Consider the following 23,159-nt stretch of genomic DNA (forward strand, 5'->3'; position numbering starts at 1 on the left):
GGAAGTCCGTGGTGGATATATGCATACTATTTCCTCGTTGTCATAATTACCTAAAGAATACCATGCAACAATTATTTACCAACATTTACATTCAAGATGACAAGACAGGCCTGATGATATGTGATCATTCTATGCCAATTCTAGACCTTTTTATATAAGGGATTTGAGCATCCATGGATCTGTGGTACTCTTGAGGCCTCAGGGTCATGGAAGTATTCTGCCACAGTTAGCCAGAGACTCTAGTTATCTTTATGGGGTGACACTGCTCAGATTCACACCATGAACAAGGCACTGGTGTGCCTGAGTGACTAACATCCTCTTAGCGAGGCTTCAGACAGTAAACATTGGAAGGCTCTGCAGTGATTTGTGTGAAGTCTTAGAGGAGAGATAAGTAGAAATCTTAATTTTCTACTTTATCTCTGTCAGCAGAGGAATCAAGAAGTGCTGAAATTAGGAAAACTCATCTAGAAACCAAATAAGGCCAAAGTGTCTTCTCGTGTCAGAGTGCATGGAGTCAAATTCCACCTCATGCAGGCAGGCATTTTTCACAATCTGAAAGGTGAGTTGTGACACTTCATGGCAGGGATATCATGTTCAATCTAATATGGATTAAAACATACCCCAGAAGCCCTGAATGAAAAGTTCCACTGTGAGGTTGATGCATTCATTCATTCACTCAGAAAATATTTACAGGCGTCTCAGGATGAGCAAAGTTCTATAGAAATTGGAAGACTTTAAACTTGGGTTTTTCCCATTGTGTTGAGGACGGTAATCATCCCCCATGAGGCAGTGGCTCTTCATGCACAGGTCTCAATTAACAACCTGCATTTTCTGAGTAAGGCGAGATGCTTAGCTATCAAGGCAATAGAGTGGCACTAAAGGGTGTACCACCTGACCTCCAAATGAGGACTACGTACCCACCACCTCACCAAGTCTCACTTCATTCTGGAACTCTTCTTGGAGGCTTGGGAGATTCTTGGCATCCATGACCTTGAAGATTTGCCTGCAGAATTAGCAAGTTAACTCTAGCAGTACCTCTCCTTTCCTAGGGCAGTGGTGAAGGAGCCATACCACCACTCCAGGATCGAACTCTGAAGACATGGCAAGAAATACTTCACATGGGGAAGGATGGACCCTTCCTTCCCACCTGTACACCAGAGACCCAGAGTCTTACAAACTCACCCAAGAAGTCAACTGTCCATTTAAGGGCAGATTTTTAGAAGTAACCATTATGTATGTTATATGTGTACATATTTCAATGTACTTGCATTGGGCACCCAAAAAACAGACATGAATGTACACAACTTAGAAATCAGAAAATACCCTCCAAAGTAAAACAATGAACTGGAGAATGTTTATTTTTATTTTCCTCCTTCAAAAGCTTTCAACTTGTTTGTCAATATAAGATGACACCTATAAGATTAAGAGTATCCATTTAAAGTATTATACTTAACTATTAAATCCTAAGCAAGACAAATCAAGGTCAGAGAATTTTGGATCTGGAAGAGAACTGAGTTCACAAAAGGTGTTTGCTACTGGATCTAATTTCACTTTGGAATGCCAGCTTCATGAAAGCATTCTATGGAAACTGTGATTTGGATACACACTCCTTTCCTCATACTAAGTATGTAAGCATATAAAGTGATTTGTTCCTTTTCCTTAAGGTTGAATGTGTCCCTGTCATTGAGAAGAATAGCCCTGAAATGCTCAGTGACATTTCTGAGTTTATTTGCATAATATTCAATATAAGTAAATACCAACTCTTCACTGTGTAAATTTATTCTACCTTTAGAGTTGTTAAAAAGCATTCCTAATTGATTTATTATAAGGTTAGGAAATTGTATTCCTGTTATATGAAGTATAAAATTAGAAAATTATTTATTTTAGGAAAACATAAACCATAATATTTGTAAAAAGACTCACATGCTCTAGATAAAGGAAGCTAAGTAGAAATGATTTCTATTTATCTCTATTTGTGATACAACTTGCTTTAATAAAATCTTATGATAATATGGTATATAAAAATTCTGATATGCCTGAAAAGTAAGATAGTGATGGTTATTTGCCTTATGGAATTATTTATAAATGTTCACCTTTAAAAGCCTGATTTCCCATGGTACTTTTATTATATAATTGATTTATACATAACTTTTCCAGAGTGTATTAACCATGCACAATTTTATCTTCACTTTAGTATTTTTCTTTCATTTCAAAAGTAGGATCTGAAAGTGTATAGCCAACAACCCTGACCGCATGAATGAGCATTGTTTGGGTTCCATGAACAGTGTGAATGGCAGGATTCAGATGTACACTTGTGGCTGTGACCTTCACTCCACAAAGGATGCTGGAATCTTCTGGCCTGACTCTGCTGAGTCTTCCCTGGGATCTGGACCAAATTCCATCCCAGCTGGGCACTGTCCCTCTGTATTGTCTCTCCAAGGGCATAGTACCTGTTTACCTCACAGCCCTCACCCAAGGCAGCCCCAAAGGCCACTCAACACCTATTCTCTACTTCCACACACCCATGGCAGCAGAGAGAGGGCAAGACAAGCCCACAGAGGGGCTGCTTGGGCTGCTGCCTCATGACTGATGCACATGTCAAATATTAAATAGATGGATTTTACCTTAAATTTTGTTTGGTTTTTCCTTTGAGACATAACTGTACTCAGCCTGTCCTGGAATTCAGAGTAGTTCTGCCACATATGGGAATTATAGGCATGAGCTCCATGACACCTGGTTTGAACTCTTTTTAAATTTTATTTATTTATTTATTTATTTATTTATTTATTTATTTATTCTTATTCATTTGTGTGTAGGCTAGAGGATAAATTTCGTGAATCAGTTCTCCCCTCCCACCTTGTTTTTGAGGCAGAGTCTCTCTTGCTTCTGTCTTGCATGCACCAACCTAACTGGCCTGGCAGCTTCTGGCAGCTTCTTCTCATCACTCCGTAAAAGGATAAGGCATAATTGACTAGTGTTCTTGAGTGATTTCCTGCACATCACTGCACTAATAAACCTACATCCAATTCTTACAGGCAATATGTGAGTACCTAGTAAAGGAGTGGACTCAGCATCAGGGAAATGAAACCTCAGGGTCATGGGCTCTTAATGAATTGTCTTGTAACCCACCTCCTCCAGTCAGCCTTCCCTGCAAAAATGTGATTCCACATGCATCATCAGGTCTGCATTGTATGCTAATGAATGAGGAAACTAGAATTATTCCCTCATCTATTGTGTATCCTATGGAGTCAGTGTTTATGCAGCTATTGAATCTTGGAGAAGGCCCACCATCAAGAATGACAATTTTAAACTAAGTTTTGTAAAGTTCAACTCACTAAAAAAGGACTTAATTGAAGCTTCACTTATTCATTCTTTATCCTATTTGGAAAACAAAGAATTTTCTTAATCATCAGAGCTGGAGAAAAAATTGTGGGTAAAACAAAGCCCAAGACAGATGAAGATGAAGATGAGGGGACCTAGGCCAGTTTTTAACTAAAGGGATCTTGGGGAGCAAGTGAGTGATAACAGCCAGCTGTGGCTTGGACATTGTCTGGTGTAGTTCTACCCATCTCCAGGCTGAACACGATCTCTCTCTCTCTCTCTCTCTCTCTCTCTCTCTCTCTCTCTCTCTCTCTCTCTCTCTCTGTCTGTCTCTCTCTCTCTCTCTCTCTCTCTCTCTCTCTCTCTCTCTCTCTCTCTCTGTGTGTGTGTGTGTGTGTGTGTGTGTGTGTGTGTGTGTGTGCCTACCACCATCAAGTTGGACTGTGAGAGCCAAAGTTACATTTTAAGTTTTATTTACTATGCCACAGAGATCCATGAAACAAAAATGTCTCTGAATTGCAAGCCCCTGGCCCAAGGACAGATAGTTCCTGAAACACTGGAGGCTATTGCTTATAGAAGGTAACAAGCCACATGCTGTCACTCCCCTGAACAACCTTGTTTGACCCATCTGCACCAAATGTGCTTGATCGCATGTGGGTGGGAAGTTCACAGGCAGCAAATACATCAGGATGTATGCTTGCCCCTGATTGGATATAAACTGGAGGTACATCAGGATGTATGCTTGCCCCTGATTGGACCTGATGGGAAATTCTTAAGCCACTGCAGAACTTGATTTGGGGCCATTTTTCTGGGGAACCAGACATGGAACTGACCAGAGCCCATCCACCTGGCCAGTATTTAATTAAAGCTTGCTTCAAGTTTGACTTTAAACTGTGGTAGTGGTCTTATTCTAAACCCATGGGATTAATTTTTCTCGAGGCTCCATCGAGATTCAGACCACTACCTAAATCCTAAAGCTGGACATTCACTCTGGGACTCTGGGGCTGAGGGTCTGCTTCAAGGAGGCATGTGCCTTGAGATATTCCAAGGCTCTAAGGCTTTTTTCAGCTCATGGACTATCTCAGCATGAACTGACATGCTGAGAAATGCAGCAAGCATCTATGGAGGCCTCCTGGTGAGTCAGTCTGGTTCTGTTTTGTGGGATCCATATCTGGGACATGGAGGAGGATCTATAGGACCCCAATATTCTTTTATTCACAGAATATAGTGAGATGTTGCCTGCCCACCTGTTTCTGGTTAGAAAGTTTTGTTTGTTTCCTATGTGAAGTTCTGTTTGCTTGTTTTGTTGAAAAGTTTTGTCTGTGTTTTCTGGAGTGTCCATAAGTTTTGTTGCAAATGTGGAGCTGAGACAGAAATTGTTGTTTTAAAAATGATAAGCAGCGCTGGTTGGTCATGCAGAAAGGTCGTGAGGCAGGAGTCACGACAAAACCCAGTATCAGAGCTTTATTAGGAGGAAGGGAAGGGACAAAAAAAAAAAAAAAAAACAGGCCTGGGGAAGAAGCATGTTGGGGGGGGGGGGGGGCGCAGGCAGAAGAGAACAGAGAAGAGAGAGAAAGAGCCTGTGTCAGCTTTTTAAGGATTTCTGTGCACATGCGCAGGTAGGCTTATGGAGCTATGCCATGCATGTACTGATTGCATAACCATGCTGTGTGCAATGCGCAATGATGCAGTGCACTGATGATGCAAGAATAAGACCCTTTACTTAGCTGCTGAACTGCGCGTGCGCGGGCATGCAGCTGGAGTGGCGGCAGACTCCCAAAAGAAATGGTTTAGGTATTTTTGCTGTCTCTGTGTATCAGCCACAGTGACCACATGGCTGCCTTTATAGCTGGGCCTCAGAACTTATCTCTGAGCCCTCTGATCACTGGATTTGGGTTAGCAGGAGTTCAGACCTCTTTTTAATGTAGATAACATTAAAGTTTGTTTTATGCTATTCTATTTTATTGGGAAGCCGGCTCTACAGTTGGATTATGGCTCTCCCTTCTCTAGACCCTGGCATATTTAGAAGTTCCCTCTACATCCTATGCCAATAGAGCCCTAACACTGTGGTGGGGAAATGAGAAATAAGAAGAGCCAAAAAAATTTTTTTTATAAAAATTAGACTTGGTTTACATGAACATTCTGTACCTCAAGATTTATAAGTTTATTTTATTGGGTATGGTTAAAAATCTGTGAAACAAATAACTCAAAACTAGTAACACTGGGAGTTGATAGTTAAAAAAAATCTAGGTATAGGTAATTTTTTTTTTCCGAGATAGGTTTTCTCTGTGTAGTGTTGGTGCCTGTTCTGGATCTCACTTTGTAGACCAGGCTGGCCTCGAACTCACAGTGGTCCACCTGTCTCTGCCTCCCAAGTGCTGGCATGACTCTGTTTTGGGATATAAGCAACATTTGGCTTGCCATCATCTTTAGGCAGCCATGTTGCCATGTTTGCTAGGGTTGGAGAGGGTAGATATCATGTGACTTTGCCCCTATCTTTAGGCAGCCACATGGCTGGTTACCACCTTTGCCAGGGCTGTAGAGAGTGGATATCATGTGACTTCATGTCAGGGACCAAGATGTCAGGGACCAAACATGAACCATGGAAAAGTACTAGCTAGGCCAGAGAACAAGCCATATGCCGACTGCCCTTTCCCAGAGCAGTAACACCAGTTTACTAACCAGAGGCCCCCAAAGATAAGAGAACATTCCACAGTTAGGTAGCCTAGCAACAGAACAAATGGGCCCTGACCAGTGACCTTAGCCAACATCCTGCAGTTGCACGTTCTGCACGTCTCCCACATCCTGCACCCCTTCCACATTCTGCACATCTCTTCCCCCTTCCCTCCTTCCTGCCCCTTCCCCCTCCTGTGCTATATAAGCCTTGCTGAGGAAAATAAAATTTGCAGCTTGATCAGAATCCTGTCTTGCTGTCCTCCTTTGTGTATCCCATCCCTTTCATTCTCTCCCACAGGTGGGTCACCCCCGTTGAAACCCCGCTGGTGGGGGCAACTACATCACCATCTTTAGGTAGCCACATGGCTGGCAGCCATTTTTGCTAGGGTTGGAGAAGATGCATGCCATGTGACTTCACTACCATCGTCATTAAAGGTGACCACAAGGAGTTGACCTACCAAGAAGGAAACAACAGGTCTCCAAGATATTTTGGATTAGGATGGATTTTGTGTCCTAATTCCTGTCCTGTCCTGAAAACAAGGTTTATGAAAGATAGGGTTTAATAAGAATGCTTGTTTAAGAACGTATTGAAGCTGCATCTTCATGCTTTCATATGTGAAAATGTACCTTGTGCTGACAACCAAACTTTGTAATTTAAGAGTCACCCAGAAAGTATGGGTTTTAAGGGATCATGGGGAACAGCTGAGGCTTGTCACTGTGTGCCAGAGCTAGAGTTCCTAAAGAAAGCCCAGTTTCAATGTTGGACTTTGGTAGTTTTGGAAATGCCACTGCTGTGTGATAGTCACCTGAAGCACCAGCCACAGTGAAATTGAGTGGACTGGGGTCTAGAAGACAGGCTATGAATATGCTTCCAAGGGTGGGGCCAAAGCAGCAATCCAAACCCCTTGGGGAATCCAGAAGGACTGTGAATGAATACTAGCTGTTGAGCTTTGAATTGGTTGCACTGTTGGAGCTTGGTTTTGTGATATGCAGATTGTGGCTGTACTGATTGGAAAGCGGCACTGGTGGATGGCACTGGTTACCAGCAGAAAAGTCACAGTCCAAGGCCAGTTAGAAAGAGCTTTATTAGAAGGGGAAGGGAGGGGGAAGAAAGGAGGAGAGCCAGGCCTGGGAAAGGGAGCAGAGCAGAGAGGAAACACAGAAAAGAGAGGGTAGGGGGCCGAGTCCTGATTTTTAAGGTGGGGATTACGTGACCACCTGGCAGGTATGTAGTCACCAGTGTCCACTGATGACCTATACACTGTGCATGTAGAGGATCCTAACATGTACCTTCTATCTTTCCTTTTGAAGTTAAAAAAAAAGAAGTATTTTTGATGCACATAGTTGAGAGTTTTTTAAGAAGAAATTTTGAAGTTTTACAGACAAATCTAAATTTAAAAGCTGGATTTTTTTGAAGGAACAACTTTTAAAATACTGAAATTGATAAGGCTATAGGATATTATAAGTTTATAAAATGTTTTATATTATTAATATTTGAACTTAAGCTTAAATAAAAGGCTAAAAATCAGTCCACAGCTATGAGTACCAAATATTAAACACCAGAAACTGTGATGTGCCTATCTTACAATGAAGCAAGACAATGACCTAAGCAGTATGACAAAAAAAAAAAAAAAAAACCTTGAAGTACCTTCTCAACCTATAAGTCTTGACCCTTTGGGGGTTGAAAGACCTTTTTACGGGATAGCCTAGGACCACCTGCATCTTGATTATTTGCATTGAGATTCATAACAGTTGTAAATTTGCAACAGAAATGCTTTTGTAGTCGAGGTGCCATCACAACTCGGGGACTGTATTAAAGGTTCCTAGCACTGGGGAAGTTGAGAACCACTGGTTCAGAGAATGTCACTCCTTACCTGAGGTCTATTCATACTTCAGAAAGTATGTCTAGCCTCCTTGTCTTTGCTAACTTTATTAAGCTTAAGCTATTTTGATAAACTAAGTCATATAAGAAACTGTTATATTCTGTAGTGGTGTACTATAAAAGGATCTGGAAACTTCCCAGTCTCTCTGTGGACTGTGTTTATGAGTTAAAAGTTTTATTTTGATAATAAAGGGAGCTTCAGTTCAGAAATTGTTGTTTTTAAGGCTCAAACTTCATAGACGTAAAGCTATAAAGTCCTTTTCCCAAGGTCAGGCACTCAGGCAGAAGCCCCCACTCACTCAGGGCTTGAAGAAAGTTTCTGCTTGCTAAAAAGGGAGTCATTCTCCTTACCTTTTGCAAAAGGAACCTGTGGCCCTTCCATTAACATACGACTGCGATGCCTATTAATTTGTCAAGAGCAATGCTAGCCTCTAGGCTTCCTCAGTCCCTGTTTACAAGCCTTACCCAACAAGTCCTAGTCTTATGAAAACTAATAACTTACTGTAAACTGTTAAGAGTGATAAAGAAATACATGCTAATGATCAGTCACCTTATAAATGGTCGGATTCTTTGTGTTCAGAACTATATTTGCAGTTATGCTAAGTATTAATGTGACTAATTACAGGAAAAAGCTTTACTTAGTCTCATGTGTTTTCAAGGTTAAGCCTAGATATGTTTAGTTCAGATATACTTAATATATAATGGTCCTCAAACTTGTCAGAGGTCTGACGAATGTATTTAAAATAATTAATGGGAAAAGCTTACTATGACAGAGACCTTCAGCTCCTAACAGTGACCCCCAATATCTCCAAAGAAGATGATGAAGCACCATAGTGACTCCACCTGGGTTGTTGTAACACTAACCACTTAGTGAGACTGCCTAATGCCACATCTGCTATTCTAACTATGGACAAGGGCACTGGAGAGTTTATTGCCCCACTTTGACTAGATAATGTAAAGTTAGCCTCACCCCCATGTTCCTTCTTCCCCAGAAAAGCCTCTGACCTTCTGGACCTGACAGCCAGGTCCAAGACTGATGCTGTCCTGGTACCTCTTCTCCCAGTGCCATGGAGATCATAGGAGCCTGGGATGACCATGTATGTAATGTAATAGTCTCTGTCCCTTTTACTGATACGCTGGCCATTTGTTATATTTTCTGCTATAATGTATCCTTCTTAGATCTCTGACGGTATTGATGGCTAGGCTAACTATAGTGTCCTCAGCTTAGCAGCAGCAGCAGACAATCAAGTTAATCCCCAAGGCTGCAGCTACCTTGTTAGTTTATTTCATGTGTAAAAATCAAGTCTTGCCTTTTCTAGAGCTGCTAGGTCTCCTGTTGAGAAAAGGTAGACACATCTGCCTTGATAACAGGCTTCATATTAAAAGATGAACAGGTTTCAGATGTAACTTTCTACTAAAGGAACAGGATTTGCAATCATTGTTCTCACTAATAACTGCTTGTGTCTCTGGTAAATGATTAGATGGAAAGAAAAAGTATTAAAGTCTATGCAAGTTTTCAGGGTCTAAGAAAACATAAGGTGTATGAAGGTCTGAGGATGTAAAAGCTTAAGTAAGTTCTGAGGTCTCAGAAAGTGATTTGAGATGTAAATGCAAGCTGTAATGATACAAGTGATTTAAAGTATATGAAAATGGGAAATGCTTCAGATTTCTTTCCCCTTCTATGCTTTTGTTACACTAAGATTTCAAAAGTTCATAGTTTTAACATTGATCAATGGAGTTCTGATAAGCTCACAGAGCAGTGACTACTTACTGTTTAGTCACAAGCTCAACATTTTAAATTTCTTTTGGTTGTCTTCTAAGTACAGACTTAAAGGTTTTTGTCATCATGCCAAAGATATCTCTGTCCAACCTATATCTAGCTCTCTGGACAGAGGAAAAATTGTTCATGCTTTTTAACCCAAATCTATAGCTTTTGCTAGGACTCAAAAGTGTGAGTCTATTCCAGCTGTTTTACAGATACCTGTTACCTGCTTTTTCTACAATGTGCATTTCTGATCAGCATGGGAGTTTTGACCTGCTCCATTTCCAACCTGGGCCGGTTCACCCCTCCTTAGGCAACCTGGTGGTCCCCCATTCCCGGGAGGTCACCAAATTGATGCCGAACTTAGTGCGGACACCTGATCGGCATAGCACACTACAGCCCAGAACTCCTGGACTCAAGCGATCCTCCTGTCTCAGCCTCCTGAGTAGCTGGGACTACAGGCGTGCACCACCACACCCGGCCAATGTGCATTTCTGTACAGATTGGTAATGCTAATATAGCTAAAATTTTTATGTCCTTTTGTAAAATAAAAATTTATATAAGCTTCATAAAATCCGAGGAGTCGTAAGACTTGGATCCACCTTTCACAGGTCAAAAGGACTCCAGATAAATTTCTCCACCTACCTGTTCCTGAGGATTGGATCCCTCCCTCTCTCTCTCTCTCCCTCTGGTCTTGGGACTCCTCCCCTTCCCCAATTACTAGGACTATGCGTCTGAAAGTTCCAAAGAGAAGATTTTCCTTTCAGTTCCTAAATTTTACTTCTGTCCCTAGTCTATATCCGTTTTGGAATATTTCCACTTGGCTGACAGACACATCCAAACATCAGCTGCTGACTACAACCTGTTCCAAATGACTGTGAGCCCTGGACTTGCTGAAAGTTGATGCAGACCATTCCAGCCAATGTGAATGCCCTCTGTCTCTAGTGAGACTAACAGGACCTGGTCTGAATGTGCTCCACACCTCCCCAGGCTGGATGCATTGTGAGTGTGCTCCACTCACTCCTTCCTCTCCCAGAGGCTGGACATAGTCTGAATGTGCTCCACACCTCCCCAGGCTGGATGCATTGTGAGTGTGCTCCACTCACTCCTTCCTCTCCCAGAGGCTGGACATAGTCTGAATGTGCTCCACACCTCCCCAGGCTGGATGTATTGTGAGCGTGTTCCACTCACCCCTTCCTTTCCCAGAGGCTGGACATAGTCTGAATGTGCTCCACACCTCCCCAGGCTGGATGCATTGTGAGTGTGCTCCACTCACTCCTTCCTCTCCCAGAGGCTGGACATAGTCTGAATGTGCTCCACACCTCCCCAGGCTGGATGTATTCTGAGTGTGCTCCACTCACTCCCTTCCTCTCCCAGAGGCTGGACATAGTCTGAATGTGCTCCCCCCACTCTCCACTCCAACTTTATGGATTAAAACCTAACCCCCATTATGAAGAATTAAGAAAGCAAACTTAAAGTATTGTTTTAGAAGTAGGAAAGTAATTAGGATTCAATAAGGCCATCAGAATGAGGCCTCTGACTGAATGCTAGTGGGTTATATAAAAAGGGGGACAGAGACCAGACAGATAGGACACATACACTTTCCTTATTTCTTGCCATGTGATCCATGAGATGCTCTACAGCACCATGTTCCTATTATCTATAAAACAGTGATCAAAAAAAAAATCTTTTCTTTATGAAGTTAGCTTGCTTCATGTGTTTCAATATAATAGTGAGATGCCAACAGACACACTCCTCACAAACACTATTATTTGCAAAGATATTTTGACTGGTCTCATCTTGATTTCAAAATACACTTATCTGCAAGTATAAAGGAATCCATTCAGACTTTGTGCTGTTGCTGCTGCTGGTAGTGGTGGTGGTGGTGGTGGTGGTGGTGGTGGTGGTGGTGGTGGTAGTGGCGGTGCTTTCAGAACAGGAAAAGGCTTAATGAATATAAAGACTTTTAATCAAGGTCACAGATAACTTGCCCCATCACACTTTGGTGATGGTGAAAAGCCCAAGCATCTTTTCCTGTGTGCAATAAGCAAAGCAGGAACTACATTCAAGCATTTCTGTCAGGGGGGTGGGGGTCATCATCACTACTGAAGAGCACATGTAGGGGTCATCATCACTATTGAAGAGCACATGTGGGGGTCATCATCACTATTGAATAGCACACATGGGGGTCATCATCACTACCAAAGAGCACATGCTGGAGACTTTCACCTAAAGCCAGATCAGTGAGGCTATATTTAATTACTGCCTAGGTCAGGACTATGGCTTGGCCAGCCTCTTCCCTAGGACAAGACAAGAGCACCTTAGGCCTCCTCCGTGTATCTCCTGCTGCTTAGGTGTGTCTCCATTAAGGGTGCATATCCTTTGTGGAGCCTTCTATATAGAAGGAAAGCCAGCAGCCCCAAGAGACCGATGAAAGCTCCCAGTGTTCCTGTGACCACTGAGAGGGTTGTGGTCCAAACTGGAGCATTTTTCACTGAAATGAAAACAGACAAGGAGATTCTTTTATTACAGTTCCGTCAGCCAAACATTCCTAGTGAAGAAAAGAATGTTTGCCTTTCATATGGATGTTTCTTTGCAAAGCAAAACTACCCTTGCTAGAATTTTATCTTCTCTTTTCTTGCTGTTTATCATATCCAAAACTGTTTAAATAAGGCTTATAACATTTTGTAGATCTGTTTGAGTAAATGTTTGTATGCAGAACAACACCTCTAAGGAAATACAGAACTGCTGTTGTAACTTAGAAACTCATTTGAAGACATAAGAGCTAAGATGGTCTTTGGGGAACTGTTAAATGAACAACCCTCAGTAGGAAATTCTGCTGTTGTCTTCCCTTGTAATGGACGATAAACCCATGTAGGAGATCACATGGGCTTTCCTGACAGGGACACTCACCAGCAGAACTAGAGCTCTCTGTAGCCACTTAAATCATTGTCAATAAAACCTAAGCCTCTCACCTGGTAGATCTAATCTACTCACACACTGTAGCACACTTCCATGAAGTTAATGCATTTTTAAGATATATTCATGGCTATATCTTTACAACTTATCAGCCACTGTAGAAGTTCATCCTTCCAAGCCATCTTCTCTTTCCATGCCTGACCCTCATCTGAAGGACAAATCACATTTCTCATCCTTCTCCAGTCCCACCAAGGCCCATGGCCCATCTTGACTGAATCCCTCCAAAAGGAACTTCATTGTCCTTTCCTGGCAGGATCCAGCAGAACTTGTTACTAGTTACCCTTCTTTTCCATTTAATAATATGATATTTTTATTAATTATTCTAAAATTTCATGCACTGTTTTGATGTTTACCTTCTATCTTCTCTCCTAACTCTTTTCAGATCCATCCTCTATGTTTCCACCTCCAACTTCGTGTCCTTTTTTTTTTTTCTATAACCTAATGAGTTCTATTTGTGCTATTCATTCTTTTGGGCACAGGGTCATCTACTGGAGTATGTAGACCTATCAATGTTCACACTCTTAAAAAAAACTGACTCTCCTCTTTCTCCCCCAGAAGCTATCAACTGTGGACAGTGCCTCAGTCACGGGTGGGGGATCATGAGGTAAACTGCCTCATGGTAAACTGTCGACTGCCTTTATCTTGTGTGGGTGATTGTGTATGAGCTGGTTACAGCTTCTTCAAACAGGAGGTTTTTGTCAAGTATGGTGGCACACACCTTTAATCCCAGCACTTAGGAGACAGAGGTGGGCAGATCTCTGTGAGTTTGAAGGCAGCCTGGTCTACAAAGTGTATTGTAGCAACTTCCAGGACAGCCAGAACCACATGAGGAGATCTTGTCTCAAAAACAAACCAACAAACCACAAATTTTATACTGTTATTTCTTTAATGAAACACCAAAAAATGACTGCCTCTTACTGGCCAAATCCTGTTTGCTTTTTAAAATTATTTTTAAATTGTGGTAGCATACATATAGAATAGATTTTTTTACCATCACAGATTTTTAAAATGTAGTTTGGTGGTATTAAAGTACCTTCACATTTGTATGTGACTGTCATCACCATTGTCTATAAAACACCTTTTGTTTTAGAAAACTGAGATGTTGTAATTAACATATGGTGATTCTTTTTCTTCTATAATGCCCAATGACTCTCTGCCTAGGCCCCTCCAATACAGCAAGGTGTGGAGGCAGAAGGACTTTCATTCCACTCTCTGAAGTTAAGATTATTTCAACTCATAAAAGAAACAGACCCACAACAGGCATGTTAACAGGAGAAAAGGCATCCAAACTCATGAATGTATGAGTGCAAGGGAGTTCCACAAAGTGTCAAATTCTAAGGACCATCTGGTTGGAATTGGAGAGTGATTGTAGGGAAAGACTATGTGGTTTTTCAGGGGAAATTAATGGTATTCTGGGGACAAGCTCCCTGGCCTTGTCCATCAAACCTAGTCTCCTCTGTTGATCCCCTGGAGCATCGGGCTTTTAGGTGAATGGAGACTTCAGAGAAAGCTCCTCCCTGCACTCTGGAAAGAAAGGGCAAAAAGATGGCAGGGAGGGCATAGGAGGCATCAGACACATCTTGGATCATCTTAAGTTGATGGCACTCAGCCTGCCAACATGCCACATTCTGAGAAAGCATCTGAGCCAAACCAAGTTTTCCTGTTCTAGCCTTCAATTAAGCCACCTGTGCCCTGTCCTGCCCATCCTTCTCCCTCTGCAGTCTAAAACACCTGCTCAGCTACTTGGCATCGACCAGTCCTCTCAAGTCCAGTTTTACACTCATCTCGAGCACAAAATCTTTCCCAAGTTTCTTACTGCTTTCTATCTTTGGTTAGAAGAGGATCAGTATCTCTCTCCCCACAACATGCCCATGGGTACAGGATCATTTTTGAGACAGAAGCATTTGACATTCAGCAGCTGTCACCTCCTAGGGTTCCTTAGCTGACTAAATGAAAAAATTCAAAAGAAACAAGAACTGGCAGAGATTCCCCAGGGGAAATTGTCAGCTGTGAAAGCATGCGCAAACTTAGAAAAATGCTTGCCCTCCTGTTACTTCCCCAGGACTTCCTCCCTCAGTTTGCCACTTCTCAGAGGCCAAGATCTGTGTCCTTTGTCCTGTCACATCTCCATGATTCCTCACTCTTGGTTTAAAGTGGCAGCTAAGCTCCCAGGCCATTGGCTTCTTTGAGTCTTCCCTCTGTTCTAGAAAGATATCCTTCCCTATTTTCAATCAGTTGAGATTGAAATACCTATACCTATAATTTAAAAGCAGGACTGAGAAAGCACGGATGTGAAAAAGATGCCGTAACCTCCATGCATCCCAGTCTGTTAGGAGGAGGCTCAGTCCTGCATAGACCTGTCCCCACAGCATCGGTACAGTCAAAGCTGATTCAAAGTACCTGGGACAGTTGCAAAGTAATCCCACTGTACGAATCAAAGAAACAACAGTTGACCTTCAAAACCTTGGAAATGAATCTTGGAAGGCTTTGCACTTAATAATAATCTTTTTAAATGCGGTATTCGGTTGCTTCCCACAACAGGCAAGTTTTTCCTATTTCTGTCTTTGAATCTTGTGGCAATCTCAAGTTTGTCTCAATAATCACGACTCCGCCTTCAGACGAGAGCACTCCTCCTCCCGCCTTCAGACGAGAGCACTCCTCCCGCCCTGCCCACAGGTGTGTGAAAGTCACTTCGACTTTGTCAGTTACACATTTCAACAGCCATGGGGCAGCTTTATGGATCTGATCAGTTCAGATTAAACTGTCAAATCAGGCAGAAGAGAGTAAGACAGCATCTCTGTAGAAAAGGGTCTCTTAACAACTTGCAGTTTTCCCAAATGATCTGTAGCTAGTCCCTTTCTGATGTTTAATTGGTAGCTTAATGACTTATCTTATTAAATGCAAGGTATTCTCAAAAATAGCCAATAAACTTAACTCAGCCTGAATGCTTCAATTAACAGTCTTGCTTGACATTAGAAAGAAAGAGAGAAAGAAAGAAAGCTCCCTTAGAAGTTTAGTGAGTCACCCACTTAGAAGCTGTATTCCTTACCTGCCAGATCAATGGCATAATTGTAGCCAAGTTGGTCTGCGGTTAAGAAGAGTTCCTCATTGGTCACTGGTGGGAAGAAGGGAACCATGTTATACATCCGATTGTGACCGATGGGTGCCAGCTCCTGAGGCCAGGCGTCTGTGGGAGGGTTGTTTCTTTTCAGCCACTCATCAAAGATGGCGTCTGTGAAGGAGTGTAGGACCTGCAAGACAGTTGAGCGTGGTGCTGATCAGCACCAACCCGAGCCCTCTCTGCAATGGAATGCAGATCTTAACACAGGAGTGTCTGTACCCAACCTAGCCCTGCTGACACACATACTGACGTTTTCAGATGGACTTCCCAATGGCATGCAGACACATCTCCTCAAAGGAGACTGTAAATCCTTTGATCAAGTGAAGAAATGAGAGTTCCTGTGCAGATTTCACACTGGTCTGGAAACATCTGAGCTCTTCAGCGTATTGTGCTAATTATTACTTTCAGGAGAAAGGTAAATATGATAAATACGTGCTCTACTCAGTATTCAGATGTTTTAGTTTATCAGAAAAGAAGAGGTAGTGGCATTTACCATTACTGTAAAATAAATGAGCAATAAAAATAAATAAAAACATCACAAGTGGATTTTCAGATTTTGCACACCCTTCATCTACTCATTTTCTAAACCTTTCCCTTGAATTCTTAGTATTGCACAGCAATAAAATAAAGCAATAGAGTCTAAAAATGCTTGAATACACAGAATGCTTATTTTTATTTTCTCAAAGAAGCTGTAAAATCCTTTTCAAACATTGCAACCATTATATGTTTCAAAACATCGCCAGTGCAATCCCCATATGTACAGCTCTGATTTTTTTTTAACAGGGTGTAAAATCAAGAGTTCAGTTGAGACTTCACATCCAGCAGTGAGACTTGGTCTTTCATCCCTAGACTGCAAGTTCAGGGTGATCAAGGATAGCATCTGTTTTTCCTCCTACGTCCTGGAGATGGCTGACTCAGAGTCACCATACACACGCTCTACCTCTCTGGAGAGGCAGTCGTTTTGTGAAGAAGCCCAATTCAGTCACACAGGGACACCACACAGAGAAGCCAAAGGGAACAAAGACTAGCCAGATGACAAATGCTCCAGTATCTACCACCATCAGACTAATAGGTTGAGATCATGACACAAACTGGCTCAGTAAAGCCATTCCAGAGTCTCCGTCCAAACTTGTAAGGAATCCTGAGAAATTAAATGGTCATGGAAGCTTCAAGCCTAAGTGCTGGGTCATCCCTAACACAGCAGTGGACAACTAGAGGAAAGGGGAGAGGTCTAAACAACCCAGGACAGACTTAGACTTACTCCAACATGCAGAGAGAAAGCTGTTGTTTGAACCCTAATGTTGATACTGAGAGGGAGGAATCAATAAGAAGATGAGGAGGACGTGGCTCATGAGTGATGACCTCGGAAAGCACTGAATATGTCAGCAGTGGGCACCAGTGGGACACTCCACACCACATGTGACAGTGGGGAGATGGAGATGGTAACCCAGGAACTCTAGTAGCTTCTGTTGTGTGGGACACGCTGGCAAATGGTGATGGTCACCTTGACTATAGCATCGACACTGTTACTAGTTTAACCTGAAACAATGACTTATGAGAGAAGAAGGAAGGAATTCATATTTTATGAGTATATGCAGGCTACTATTCCCCCGGTTTCATAACTTTGTAGATCTAGCTAATAAAAAGATGAGCATTTAAGAAGGCATGTGGTACATAATTAGCACTTAACAAATACACTAATTAATATTGTGAGTGCTTGTTCTCTGTCAAACACTGCCCTAAGAACTTTACATATAATAACATATTGAAACCTCAAAACAGCCTGATTTAATGGAGGCTATTTTCATTAGATGCTCAGGCTACTGTAAGGAAGGACCACAGACTGGGTGCCTTAAACACTACAAACTCCCAGTTCTAGAAGACAGAGCTCCAAAGTAAGACATTGGTAGACTTAGCTCCTTCCAGTGATCACTGCTTAGTTGTGGGTCTCGGCCATCTTCTCCATGTAATGTGTGCTGCTCATGTCTAGACTCCTTCTGTTTGTACTGACATCAGTTACTGCTGTTCAAAGGTCTCTCTGTAAGTCAGGCTGAAATTCTGTTGCCACTGAAGGTAAGTAGTCACGAAGGCTCTGACCACATAGATGGGTTAATGCTGTGATTGTGGGGGTGGTCACTATGGAAGCCATTTCCTCATAAAGGATGATTCTGCCTGTTTTTCCTCCTTTGTCTGAAACACTCACCCCTTTCTGCCACTACCACCATGCTGTGGTCCAGCACAAAGGCCCATGCCAGAGGCCTGTGCCATGCTCTTTGACTTTCCAGCCTTCAGAAGCATAAACAAAATAAAATGTCATTGCTTACAATTCATACAGACTATGGAATTCTGTTATAGCTCTGGGAAGCAGACCAGGCCCCCTGAATATTTGGATCAAGAGCCTCAGTCCTCTAATATGACCATATCTGTGCTAATAATGACTAAACAAAGTCATTTACTGAGTGCTTAGGGATTAGGATTTCAGTATTCAGTGAGAGGGGGCACAATCTAAACCAGAACAGAAGATACAGAAGCATGAAGAGATTTGTCCAAAAGCACACAGACGGCATATGGTGGAGTAAGAGTTTGGACCCAGAAAGCCCAACTCTGAAGCCAAAGTTCATTTTACAATAAAATATTTATTTTATTTCAAATTCAGTGTATGCGACTGTGCCTGAGGGCCAGGAGGTACGAGCATGTGTGCTAGGGTGCCTGCAGAGACACTGAGGCTGCAGCTACAAGGCAATTGTGGACCACCAGACATGGCTGTTAACTTAGGTCTCCAGAAAGAGCAGTACACACTCTCATCACTGAGCCATCTCTACATCCCATCCTCATCCCTTTAAAGATAAAGCCAGAGTTCTTAAACCACCTATTTCTTTTTCTGTACAATAAATCACACTGTTTCTACCATTAATCTAACTCTCAGGACCAACCACAATAAGAAATTAGCTTTAAGGTATATTCTCAAGTTTGACAAAGAGAAGGAAGTATAGAATTTGACTCAGGAGTTCCTAAGCCAATTATGAACTTTTATGACCTTTGAGTCCAAATCAAAGATATCACTGTAATTAGAAAAGAGACAAGAGACCCTCAAGACACAAGGAGGATGCAGTATCAATGCTGTAAGAGGCTAATAACTTGTAGAAATACCGTAGAACCCTCCCAGTGCAAAGCATATAATTAAAAAGGCGGACAAAACTCTAGAGCAATTTATAATCGGCAGAGATAAAAGAAAGGAGGAAAATAATGAAAGACAATAGGTCTCATAAGGGCCATAAAACACACAATGAAAGCTCTGGTAGGAGCTATATACAGAGTGCCCAATTTACAGAACGCAGCAAAAGAGAGGGAGCAGTATGTTCTGAAAAGATGCAAAGAATATAATAAATATACTGAGGGTAATGACTTATCCAACGCTACAAAGAGATAAAATGTAGCCTATACAACAAATGTTTTTGCTAAAGCTGTGGACATTGTTCCTCACCAAGAAACCTTGTGTTGTTCTTGGGACATTAATTATATCTTTGTTAGACACAAGTTGAAAATTAACTTGGGTATTATTGCTGTAATAGCCAAATGTTATTTTGGGGTCAGGTATGAGGAGCAAAAGTCAAGTAAATGTACATTACTATGGACCTTTATTCACTACCTAGGGACATAACTGTATTTTGGTATTAAAAATTTAACATTTAAGAAATAATGTGGCAAGATTTTGCACAGCTCTGTTCTGCTTTGTTCAAGCAAAATAAGGATAGGTACGAGAAGGCAGAGCACTAAGTCTCATCCCAGAGGCACCATTGGAGGAAATGTGAGCACATGGCTCAAAACCTTTTTAATGTAACCCTTGCAGGAGAAAGCAATCCATCAACATATGTTCTCACCAGCAAGAAAATACCACACAAGAATGCATCCAAGGATGGATACCGAAGGGCTTGAACTCAGATGGCTGTAAATTCAGATTCTTGCCATGGTAGAGAAATTAGAAGACTTTCTGCACCTGGAGAAAAGAAGCTATGAACAGCTGAGCCCAGCTGCGGAAGGATGCATACTTTATCACGCTGCAGTTTTGCTAAGCCCCTCTCCCCTGGAAGATATTCTCTGTAACCAAAGAGGCTCTCCTGATGGAAATGTGTTACTGTTACAGGGTCTAGATTCTGAACTCAGGGGTGCATTCAGACAGTCACAATGCAAACGTATCCCTATGCTCTAATTAAAATTTAAGGTGAAAGGCATAAATAAACAAAAAGTTGAGCCAACCTGATTCAGTGAAGGAATTCCTAAGGATGCTTCCTTTTCAAACCTATTAAGGTTAGGTGTGGTGGCACAGGCCTTTAATCCCTACCCTGGGGAGGCAGAGGCAGGTTGATCTCTGGGAGTGCCAGCCTGTTCTACATAGTGAGTTCCAGGCGAGTCATAGCTACATAGCATAGTAAGACCCTGTCTCAAAAACAAAAACCATATTTAATCAAACTTGTTATTTCATGGAGGTTTTTTTTTTCCTTCCCTTGTTCTACCCAGGATTTGAAGCAATATATAGTGAAGACGCTGTTTTCACATTTCCTTGAATAAGCGTTATAGAATAGGCATGAAATAGTTAAATAGCACCCAGGCTTCTTCTGGTGTGTCTGAGCTGTGCCACATGGAACACATTTCAATGAGGGACAAGAAACAGCTTTGTACAGACTGATGCATGTGTCCTCCCCTAGCTCATGTGCTGAATCCCGTAACTGACTGTGATGGTTGGAAGCTGTAGGTCTTTACAAGATGGCAGGCCATAGGGTAGAGTACTTATGAACAGGATTAGTTCCCTTATAGAGGAGACCCCAGGGAACACTCTTGCTTTCAGCACATGAAGACACAACAACAAGCAGCCTCCTATGAGCCAGGAAGCAGGTCCTCACCACTCCCTAATGCTTCAATCTTGAACTTCCTAGCTTCCAGACATATGAGTGATACATGTTGGCTGGTTGAGCCTGGACTCTGGTATTTTGTTACAGCATCCCAAATGGACTAATGTACAGTTGTAGTAGAAAGAACATTAGAGCGTTAAAAGGGTGAGTAAGATGGCTCAGTGGGTAAGTTCAAACCCAGTGACCCACATTGTGGAAGGAGAGATCTGACTCCAGCGAGTTGTCATCTGACTATCATATACTACAAGACATGTGCTTGCAGACACATAAAATAGACAAATAATTCTGTAAGGCATAAAGTGACTGAGGAAGACATCCAGTGTCAACCTGTGACCTCCACATGCATGAATACACACACACACACACACACACACACACACACACACACACACACACTGAGAGAGAGAGAGAGAGAAAGAGAGAGGGCAGGGGGGAGAGAGAGAGAGATTCTCTGTCCTTTTGAAGAAGTTTCATCAGAAAAAACTTCTCTTGCTTAGATTTGTCTAGTGATAAGACTGGAGAGATAGCTCAGTGGTTAAGAACATGTGTTGCTCATACAGAGAACCTTGGTTCACTACCCAGCATGCACATAGCAGCCCCGAGTGCCTGTAACTCCAGCTCCATGGACTCTGACACCATCTTTTGACCTCCAAGAACCCCACGTGCACCTGGTACACAGACATACATGCAAGCACTCACATGTTTACATAAAAAGTAAAGGAAAGAAATCATCATTAAATTAAATGTACATAATAGTTCTATATGTAAAAATCTATGTATGCATATACACTTATGAATTATTGTATATAATATGCATGACATACAAGGTAAACTAGCATGTGTATAAAGGAAACTATTGTGAACACTGGAAATTCAGTTGTTGATTCCTTGAGGGGAAAAAAATGTTGATAATTTTGAAATTTTTGAGCGAACACAAAGATTAAGTGCAGCTGGTTCTGCTATTAATGTATCATCTTTCAAAGAGGTGGCCAGTTCAGCATGCATCCGAGGTAAAGGCTGAAGAGAGAGAAGTGTGGTGTTAGGACGGAGTCTGCCCAGAGCTGCCCCCAGGCCATTTTTGTTGCAGAATCATCAAAGTCCTAGGAGATAGGAACTGAAGTTGATGCTGGACCACCCTAGATTTTTCACATAAATTATGGTTTGCCACTAGAGTCCTACTTTATCTGATCAATAAGCAAGTGCATTTAATTCAGTTCTTGGTAGTGACTTTGTTCTCATCAGTATGTGTTTATACTGCACAGCCTAGTGTTGAAAAGGCATTTAGCATCTGCCAAAGTAACACTCACAGACTGAACCCACAGAGTCCTTTGGCAGTGGTCAGCCAGCCTCCCTGGTCCTTCAGCTCTTCTAGAACTTACTCAGACATGATGCTACTTAGGAGGCAGTGACTGAATGTCTGTTACATTAAAGCTGCATATTAAATAAGTCGACACCACACTTATGAAACATAAATACAGTAAAACTAATGGCCCCATTTTTTCAAAAGCCATGAAAAATTACTCAGACATGCCCTTCACCAATTAGCATTCACTCTGCTTAGCATGACCTAACAGCACTAAATTAGCTCAGCTCTAATGAAAGCAATTGTGATGGAACCCAGTTAAGAGTCATCTCAACTGACAAAGGTAAAATTGTTGGGAGAATAACAGAGGAAATCTGTGAGTGGGAAACTCTGCTCGGGCACTTTCCAAATTGCTGGGCATGCTCCTCAACTTCTCTGAATCTTTTGTTCTCCACATTGCAAACGAGGAGTGTAGTTTAGTATGGAGAGCTTTGTGAGGTTAAAGTGTTATTTGTGTTCACACCTCTAGAATAGGAGCTGTCACTGAATAAATACTTAATCATAAAATAGCTTCTTAATAACAGAAAATAAAATGGGGGAAATCAAGGTTTGGAGGGCTGAGCCCAGGACTCCATACCTGGTAATCACACAGTCTACCAACCTATAGGCCTGACTCTTAGGAAAAATCACTGTGCACGCTAAGTCCAGACTGGATGTGGTGTCAGTGACCACACCAGATTTGCATAAACTAAAAATAAATAAATAAATAAAATGAAAATTTAGGAACATGTTGTTAGGTTTTCCATTAAAAACATCAACACAAAGAATATTGCAACTTGTTAGTCACACAAAGAATAGATCACTCTCACTAATTCTGATTCTATTGGCTATTTGGGATTTAAAAATTTTACACCAAAGTCATGATGAAATGAGCATACAGATCATACAAAAGCAAATGTAAGCGAGACTTTTAAATGCATGGAAAAGATGCTGATCTTCACTTAGAAATTCAAATTAAAACTTCTTCAAATTAGCAAAGAAGGAAAGGAAAAAGAGCACAAAGACAAGGAACATAATGACAAACAGAGGGCGCTGTGGTGACGGTGACTGCCACACAAGAGTTAGGAGGGGATGCCCTCCGATGACATCATCAAACGTCAATGCTTTATCTGCCTTTCACTCCAAGGATCCTATTCTGTCTGCTC

General features: G+C 41.8%; 1 protein-coding gene and 1 long non-coding RNA gene across 2 annotated transcripts in view; one reads left to right on the forward strand and one right to left on the reverse strand.

Annotated features, from left to right (window-relative positions):
* The first annotated feature begins 4,137 nt into the window (after window positions 1-4,137).
* LOC118591192 lies at window positions 4,138-20,091 on the forward strand. The gene is made up of 4 exons (XR_004945906.1): window positions 4,138-4,456; window positions 15,162-15,296; window positions 16,000-16,156; window positions 19,592-20,091. It is a non-coding gene; the product is annotated as an uncharacterized LOC118591192 (long non-coding RNA).
* Dct (dopachrome tautomerase) overlaps window positions 11,589-23,159 on the reverse strand; it is a 36,914-nt gene continuing 25,343 nt past the window's right edge. The window contains exons 7-8 of the mRNA XM_036199316.1: window positions 15,670-15,871; window positions 11,589-12,135 (exon numbers count right to left, since the gene is read on the reverse strand). Of these exons, the coding sequence (XP_036055209.1) occupies window positions 11,963-12,135; window positions 15,670-15,871 (375 nt within the window). The 3' untranslated portion in view covers window positions 11,589-11,962. The remainder of the gene's footprint in view (window positions 12,136-15,669; window positions 15,872-23,159) is intronic.

This window comes from Onychomys torridus, chromosome 9 (genome assembly GCF_903995425.1).
Source record: "Onychomys torridus chromosome 9, mOncTor1.1, whole genome shotgun sequence".
Taxonomy (NCBI): domain Eukaryota; kingdom Metazoa; phylum Chordata; class Mammalia; order Rodentia; family Cricetidae; genus Onychomys; species Onychomys torridus.